Source organism: Trichoplusia ni, chromosome 13 (assembly GCF_003590095.1).
Source record: "Trichoplusia ni isolate ovarian cell line Hi5 chromosome 13, tn1, whole genome shotgun sequence".
Classification (NCBI taxonomy): Eukaryota; Metazoa; Arthropoda; class Insecta; order Lepidoptera; family Noctuidae; genus Trichoplusia; species Trichoplusia ni.
The window spans coordinates 9,297,530-9,306,275 of NC_039490.1; the positions used below are offsets into that span (position 1 = coordinate 9,297,530).

Here is an 8,746-nt window from a genome sequence, read left to right on the forward strand (position 1 = left end):
CTAGACAGCTTAAATTTTCACAAACGATGTATTTTTGCTGCTGCTAAAACTATAACTACCTACTAAAATAAACATTGAGGTTAATAATCTGTTGTTACGATCGCAAATATGCTGTGGAGTAAAAAAATTGAGTATAGTATTTACTCACTTTATTATTTTTCTTTGGCTTAGATTGCCAAAGGAAAATAATAAAGTCAAATCGGACTTAAATAAAACAATTTAACAACAGGCGAGGCGGAGGTATTATCCATAAACCATTAAAAAATGTTCACACCTGTATATTATTTGTATGATAAAATTTTAAGTTACCATGTTCCACAGCCGAACGAATTTTTCGCAAAATAATTATTTTGCCTAGGTAACTATGAAAGTTGAGGGGAGGAGGGAATTTAGCGGCGGTAAGCAATGGCGGTAACATGAAAACAAATCAATAGGTTGGAAGTTGTTATATTATTACGTTACACTTGAAAACATGATTTACTGTTTAGGATAATAAATACTTGTACATTTCTACAAATTCAATGTTTAATAATAAAAACACTCCGGGAAAGGCACGCCGCACCACAGAGGTCCAAAACCGACGCAATCTTCGAAAAACTCATCCATAGCAACCATACAATATGGCGGACCTCGGCAGTTCAGATATCTTCCTCTGTCACATTTACACACTTCTTCTTCATCAGACGACTCGTAATTCCCCTTCGATCTTCTCTCGTTACTCATTGCGACCATCCCTTGACGTCCCATCGACAAAGGTATCGGTGGACCAATCATTCCCTGCTTAGATATTATTGAGTTGTCAGGGCCTGACAAAGGCCGCAGTGGGCGCATAGAGCAGTGGGAACCCAGCATTTGACCAGGTTCTATGATAGGCACAGTGAACGGCTGGTGCATGGGTATATACTTATACATAGGGCCCTGGAATACAGGCTCTGCAGGCATGTTCTGGCCTTGCATAAGTGGAGGAGCTAGCGCTACTTGGCGAGGAGTAGCAATTTGCCCATAATTAGGTTGATCTATCGGACTCGGACTTGATGCAACCTCACGCATATTATTGGGACTTTGCGGAACTTGGTTCACAGTTTGTGCGCCTACACCTTGAGTTGGAGACATAGTTGAATTCAATAACGGTCCACCGGCAAAATCATTATAATTGATCGATTGGTCTAGGTCTTGCCCTGGTAAGACATTTCCTTTGGAAATTACATAAGACCTTACCGGACGTGCACCGGAATAATTGCTGTCAGTTAAGTTGGGTTGACCTTGTAATTGGTCGACATCATCGGGTCCATATGAGTTGAAAAGCTGGCCATCCGGTCCACTAAAGTTGGTTTGGCTATAAGAGTCAAAATTAGGGGGTTCTGATGCTGGCTGCAACGAGAGCCACTGACCTCCGCTTTGATTCATATTTTGAGTGTTTATGGTTGCCTGTTGTGGACTTAGGGGGCCATATGTTTGTTGGATTGTATTTTGTCTGGACTGCGCTACTATATTGCCACCTACGTTAAAACTTTGTGGATCTTGAGGTCCAGTGGCGATAGAAAAACCATAGGGACCCGTTTGGTTCAAGCCTGAAGCTCTACTATTAGTCACTGGTGGTGTTTTTCGATGTGATTCATTGTTTTTTAATTTCTCTACAAAATCCTCTACGGTTTTAGGACTTACGTCACAATTTAGTTTTTTGAGGCACCTGATAATATCATGCTTCATTTTCTTCTCAGCATTGCAATTGTGACCAGATCTTTCGAGGTTATGCAATCTCTTGGCAAGATTTTTTTTGAGTTTATTTTCTACATCTCCATCGGGAACAGATTGTTCTTGAAAAAACTGTTCGACCTCAGCTCTCATCCTTATTTCTTCAACTTCATCTTTCAAGGCCTCATTCGGTATGGGTATTTTACCTAATTCACTTAACAATTGGTTTCGTCGTACTAGTGGGTCGACTTGTTCTTCATTCAAATTTTCTTTTATATCTATGAAATATTTTACAACAGCATCATGCACGTTCTTTTTATAAATCTGTTTACCTTCTTCGTCGTTCTTGTTGTAATTATATTGTACAAAATTCTCTACTATTTCATCTTTTAATTTGATGAACTCTTTTATTTTTTCGGCTGTTGTATCTTCTGGTACCTTTAAAATATTAGCAACTGTGTTATTTAGTTCTTCTTTGTATTCGTGTCTTGCTCTCTCTTCCTTTATGATCGGTTTAATAGATTTTATCATTTCTTTCAGTTGGTATTTTCTTGCAGCTTTGCTATGTTCGAAGTCGGGAGGTACGGGTAAGTTTGACATAACGCTTTCGAGTTCTTCATCTAAGATCTCATCATAAACTACATCGTCGTTGAAGATTTCAGGGTCCATATTTAAGTCACTAATATGGATTATAATTCTAGTTGACACATTGTCTTTAATTGCTACATTCGTTTCATCACTAGCTACTAGTGGTAATTGATTACACCAATCCTCAACTACTTCTGTGATGATGTCTCCTGACTTTTTGTTAGTCATTGGGGTGACGTCACAGCATGGCTTTGCTTTGGTTGATTTAGAGTGTGGTGTTTCCTTCGGACTTTCCCAGTTCTCTCCGCCGCCGCTAGGGCCAGGTACTTGACTCACATTAGGTGACACTTTCTTACTTTTATTATCCTTTGTTTTTTTCTCCTTTAGTTTTTTTCCCTTTGATGTGGCTTGCGGATCCTTTGCGACATATTTTCTAGCATCGTAGGTGGACTTTAATATATTTTGAAGTCTGGTAGCGTGACCATCTACCCCTTCTTCGTCGGGGAGTAACGGTAGTTTCTCGAGCCATTTCACGATTTCTTTATGCATTTTGTCTTCGGCTTTGGGCTCGAGTTTCTCTATTCCATGAACTCTCTTGGCAAGCGTGGATAGAATTTTATCCCATTCCAGTAATTCGCCTAAGTCATCTGGTTCTTTGAGTGGTAAGTCTTCAAACCATGTATCTATTTCACATCTAGTTTTAACCTGTTCGACCTCATCTTTGACTGAGTTTTCATTTGGCATCGGTACTTTAAATAATGCACTGTAAAGTTCGTTATAAATCTGATCCTTAGTTAAAGGTAAAGCATTCCTGTTCTGTGCATTTTCGAAGTATTTGTCAATCTCATCTCTTACTCTTTTTTCGTATTTTGCTTTAACATCATCGTTAGCATGATCAAAGTTTTCTAATATGAACATGCTAGCTAAGTGACTTTTGTAGATTTCAAAACCTGGATCAAATATCTGTGTATTCTGGACCGGATTTGGTATCGACACATCAATAGTTGTTTCAAGCTTGTGCTTGTAATTGTCGCCAGCAGATTTTTCCTTAATGGCCTCTTTTGTATCTACTATTGTGTTCAATAATCCTTCCTTTAGTTTTTGTCTATTTTTCTGCAGCTCTGGATTTTGGGGTACATTTTCCAATTGTGTGTCTATTTCATCACCTAACATTTCTGTATAAAGTAAATCATCGTTGAAAATTCTCGGGTCAACGTTAAGTTCGCCGACCTTTTGGTATAATTTCGTAGCAATGCCTTCCTTAATTGCTTTAACTTCTTTTTCGTCTCCCTTAATTGGTAGTTTGTTGGACCAGTTTTCTATAGCTTCAACTATAACCGTAGCTGGATTTGTATTACCCTTGTCAGTCTTGCACCATTTAGAGATACTTTTTTCTTTGTTTGTCTTCTTATTTCCAAGGCTGGTTTGTCGATTAGATTTCTCACTTTTAGATCTATCGTAAGATGACAGTGATTCATTTTCTGGTTTTTGATCTCGTTTTCTTACTTTCTCTTTTCTTTTCATTAATTGTTGTACAACGATAGGTACAACTAAGTCTTTGTTTGGATCTAAAGGTAATCGTGTTATCCAACATGTAATATAGTCTTCAAGGTTCTTGTCAGCTGTGTCGTCCGTTGGGTCCGAGTTTCTCGTAGCTTCCGTATCAGCCATCTTCTCAGCTAGCTCGCTTATCATTTTTATTTGTCGTTCTTGCGCTTCAGGATAATTTTCGATTGATAACAATGGGAGATTTTTCATCCAATCTGTTATTTCTTTTACGTAAGCTATTTCTAAAGCATATCGCCTGACAGATTCGTCTCCAGGTATTGGAACTTCATTAAATTTATTATAGACCTGTGCTTTGCTTAACGTTGAAGGGTCAGCATCAGCGTGAAGCATTTTTTTAACTTCTTTCATTAGACGAGCTGTCCATGCTTCCAACTTCGTCTCGTCGTCAGCTATTTCTCTTCCATTGATCCGTATATAGTCAACGATGAATTCGCTCAGGTTCTGTTCTCTAATATCACTTAGATTTGTTGATTGGCAAGACGAAGATACCGTCTGATTGCCTTGTGAGCTTAGTTCAGAACTTCTGAATGCAACAAGTTTCTGAAGCAATTGATCAACCATCAATGGTGTATTGTTCTTGTGTTCAGGTAATATCGGCAGCCCGTATGAGTGCATACTGTGCAGGATCAATGAAGCTATAAGGTAATTGTAGTTCATTTCATCGGGACTGTTAACTCTCTGCTCTTCTATTTCTTGTACATTTTTAGCGAGATCATTAATAAATTCTATACGTCGGCGGTTGCCAGGAGTATTGTAGGACGCTTCTATGGGAATGTTCATTAACCAATCTGAAATAGCTTTTATGTACTCTAACTCTAATTGTAATTTTTGTGGATTAAATCTTTCATGTGGCTTTGATTTACCAAAATTGTCGTAAACTTCTTTTCTTGTTGGTGGACTCAATATTCTTAATTTAGTTTTAAGTAGATGACTAAATGCTCCTATAGCCATAGGATCATCAATGTCATAATTATGTTCTATAAACTTGGCAATAAAATCTCTTATTGTCTTATCAGGGTCTCCTTCAATATTCCCGACGTTACTGTAATCCTGGGTTGGCTGTGTTGATGGATTCGCTTTTTGACGTTTAGCTTCCAAATGATCTGCTATGTAACGTTTTCTATCTTCAAACTTTGCTTCTAACGTTTGGTCCTGTGGTGTGTTTACAATTTTTTCCAATAGATTTTGAGTTAATAAGCCAATATGTTCCTTTTCTTTCGGTTTAACAACCTTGCCAAGCCATTTATTTATATCTTGTTCCATGTCTTCTTCAGGGCTTTTGCTTCTTAACCGATCCTGTAGAGTGAGAGCGAGATCATGCACCTGTTTGTTGCGTTTGCCTTTGTCTTTGTTGGCATATATCTCAGTAGGTTGTTCATTCATCCATACTGATATTTGGTCTTCTAATACGTCTATTCCTTTAGCTAAATAGTCTTCTTCCCATCCGCGTTCCCCTTGCATGTGCTTTATATGTTCCATGGCTTGTCTGGTACCATGTTGCGATGAAGTCAATTTGGGTTCTGGTACGGTTTTTAATCTCCTAATAAAGTCTTCTATGTATGGTTTAGCTTCAGTACGAATAGTTTCATTAGGAAACACTTCATATCTGTATAGCCACCTATACATCATGTAATTTAAGTAGTTTTCTTTATCTTTAATTGCTTCTGGTGCTAATTGGTTTACTTTTAGTTCATCCATGATGTCGCCAGCCAAATCGTTGATAATAGTTTCCTTAAACATTTTATCCTCATTAAATTGCTTGGGTAATGTGTTCATCCAGGCTTTAACGACGGATGCTACGTTGTTCATATATGATTGTTCTTCCGCGTTTAGTTTAGGTATTTCTTTTACAGGCATTTTCTTTGGTGTCGACGTGGCATGATTACTACGACCCCACATATAAACTGAAATGGTTCCAGATAGTTCGGGTATAACTGAATCAAAACTTGTTGAGGCAGAATTGTTGATATTGTTAAGTGTAATTTTAACATGTTTGATGATCATTTTGGCAACGTACATTGATTGTTCCTCAGAAAGTTTGCCAGTATCACGTAGATACTCGTGTATTTCATTTTTAATACTTAGCTCATCACTTGAGCGCAAGTTATCCTTCGCATCAAGGAATGTCAAACATATTTCTTCTATTAGATCATTTCGGTGACAGACTTGTACTTTGTCTAAGCATTCAGCTATTCGCTCTTGTATAAGAGATTTGTAACTGCATCGTGCTCTTTGGATAGGCATACCCATAACCTGGCTAGTGCACTGATGATATACTGCAGCATCTTTAGTCGGGTTCTTTGAAGAGTTTGCCTCGTGTTTTATTTGTATAGTAAGCAGTCTGTTCGCAAGTTCTTCAGCATACCTGTTTAATTGCACTGTTTTATATCTAGGACTTGACAGTGCTAATGGTAAATCGTCTAAAATGTCAATGATTTCTCCCTTCAGTATCAACTTGTAGCTAGTTGTATGAAGTGGTATTTTGAGCAGTGGCGTTAATTTTTTCATTATTAAGTCCACTACTTGTTGTCTTCTCATGCCATTTTGTTCTTTTATTGGTAATCGATAAGACCAATCTATTACTTCCCTTTCGTAGGAATCATTTGTCAATGGTATCCTCTCTTCCTCCTTCTCATTGCCAACTGATTTCTCATACTTTATTCCTAAGAAGTTCTCATTAAGCTCTCTGATTTTTACCCAGAGTTTTTGTTTTAGACCATCTTTGAATGTTGCTTGGTCACGTTTTGTTCCAGGTAGCCACATAGGCAACCTACTTAAGCAGTTTTCAATTTCAATTTTCGTTTTGGCTTCGTAACTATCGTCAGTTACTTCAACGGCGAGTAAATTTATTTTCTCTGCAAGATTATTAACTATGTTCTCTTTGATGTCTTTAGTTGTAAAGTTCAAAGTATAAAACATAGGGACGGTTTGTAACCAGTTTAAAATTTCATTTTGCAAGTGTTCTTTATAAAAGTTCCGTTTGGGCAAGACTTCTCGAGTCCTGGACTTCCTAAGTGGAATAACATCTCTGCTTAATATTTCACTGTTCTTTTTAGTGAGGTGTTTTGATGGAGTACGCCCAGGGCTTAAGTCTTTCATAGTGAGCTCAGTTTGAACGACACGGCCTTCGTCATTAAGCGGTAACGTGAATTTTGGTAGCCGCATTCTGGATAATGTAGGTGACACATTAATCTGCAAACAAGTATCAATATTGTATCAATGATGATGACGAAAGAACATACTGAGCGTTGATGATCAACTTACAGCTTGATCTCTGCATCTCAAAACGGCACTGCAAGTGGGTACCGGCTGCTGCATTTGTTGGTATGTTCCGCTGTGGCAGTCTTGTTGGTGTTGAGTCAATCTTTCTTGTATCATGGGGCACTGTTGCGGCGAACAGGACTAGTAAAGAAAGTAGTATTGTAAGTAACAGGTAGTTAAAAACACGGGTTAAAATCGAACAATTATGAGGGTATCAACATTCTTGATTGCGCGGAGAGCCGAATGGTTACCTGCCAAACTCACCGCGTGCGACGTTTTGTGGGTAGGTTACCATTTGTGTGGTCCACGAATACATTCTGAATGTCTAGTGCATTTAACTTGCTTGTTTGCCGAAACACCCTCCACATAAGTGGAAAGTCGTATTTTATTTACAAAAATATAAAATAGAAAAGTCTTATGCCAGCATTCGGCCGCGATAGGCTCATTGATTGATAACACTAAAAGCAGACTCACGAGTAGATACGATGACTTGATCTTATCTTTGAAGCTCTTGATTTCGTTCAGGTATCGGATGTCCATCCTCTTACTAAGTTTCTTCCTAATGGCCTCTCTGTCCTTCGTCGGACAGACTTCTTCGGACATCCTGCTGTACCTCCGGTGTCTCTCTTCTACCCTACCCATTCTATGCGTACTTGCTTCCCGATTCGGACTGCGTGTTGGAGATTCTAATTCTGAAAGATTTATTACTGTTAATTATATTTGAGGATGATGAGGAATGGATGTATTCTGGCTAGGCTTGGGGACAATAAGCGTAAAAAGGTTGGTAGCATAAATAAATAGACCGGGCTCTGTGGCCTACCTTGGGAGAGGCCTATGTCCAACAGTTGACTGCCACGTTCTGATTTCGTTGGCTTATGTGGCTCATGTACTACGTCGCGGTGGCCCTGCGGTTCTATGCATGCATTTTCATGCACGAGGTGCAGGTTTGATCCCAATGCAAGCAAAGTAATCATGTGACTTTTCAAAGTTACCCATACTTTCATAATTATTCTAAGACACAAGTGACAAACGGTGAAGAAAAATATCGCGAGGAAACCTGGATTCTTAATATTGGAATCTGAAATCGCCAACCCGCGATGATCAATGTTTTATCCTTGCCTATACGGAGGATAGGCCTGTGCCTAGCAGTAGAACGTAAAAAAGCTCGAATTAATGTGTACCACGTGGGGTCAAAGGCTTGAGTCAGTGCTAGGCCTCACGCAACCTTGAAAAATATTCAGGAGTGCTGATGTCATTGACCGTTTTGCAAGTGATAATTAAGTACTTTGTAAAATACATTTAAATTCGAATAGCCACGTAGGTACGTGCTGAAATTCGTTCTTACAACCTTTGACTTGGCAGTCCATTCTATGCACTAAGCTATCATTGTTATAATGGGCTGATGGTAATAAAAGACCAACTCAGTAGTACTGACCTTCAGTATTTACTTCTGGTGCCCCAATCAGCGTGACAGTGAGCCCAGCGTCTGATAAGTCATGCACCATAGCTATGACGTCATCAGATATCGCCATGGTACCTCACTACCACCCATCTGAGCCTACCTCACTTGCACATGCTAACGATACTACAATTCCTATTTCTTTACATTTGTTTGCCTGTTTTTTTATTTTAT

At 38.7% G+C, this 8,746-nt stretch overlaps 1 protein-coding gene across 2 annotated transcripts; it reads right to left on the reverse strand.

Moving 5' to 3' along the window:
* Window positions 1-431: 431 nt before the first annotated feature.
* LOC113500173 lies at window positions 432-8,692 on the reverse strand. 2 transcript variants are annotated; one of them, XM_026880878.1, is made up of 4 exons: window positions 8,549-8,692; window positions 7,588-7,805; window positions 7,117-7,254; window positions 432-7,044 (listed from the first exon to the last, which is right to left on the reverse strand). In XM_026880878.1, the coding sequence occupies exons 1-4, from the start codon at window positions 8,643-8,645 to the stop codon at window positions 526-528; spliced, it is 6,972 nt and encodes a 2,323-aa protein (XP_026736679.1). In that variant the 5' UTR covers window positions 8,646-8,692; the 3' UTR covers window positions 432-525. The 2 variants fall into 2 exon arrangements, with proteins under 2 accessions (XP_026736679.1, XP_026736678.1); XM_026880877.1 differs by lacking the exon at window positions 8,549-8,692 and adding an exon at window positions 7,934-8,157.
* Window positions 8,693-8,746: the final 54 nt, after the last annotated feature.

Excerpts from the sequence above, each read along its gene's own strand:
- LOC113500173 (XM_026880877.1), bottom strand. The coding sequence starts at position 8,117 with ATGAAAGTATGGGTAACTTTGAAAAGTCACATGATTACTTTGCTTGCA. Across the intron at positions 7,255-7,587 it reads TCAAGTCATCGTATCTACTC|TCCTGTTCGCCGCAACAGTG; the intron begins GTGAGTCTGCTT and ends TTTCTTTACTAG. Across the intron at positions 7,045-7,116 it reads TGAGATGCAGAGATCAAGCT|ATTAATGTGTCACCTACATT; the intron begins GTAAGTTGATCA and ends ACTTGTTTGCAG.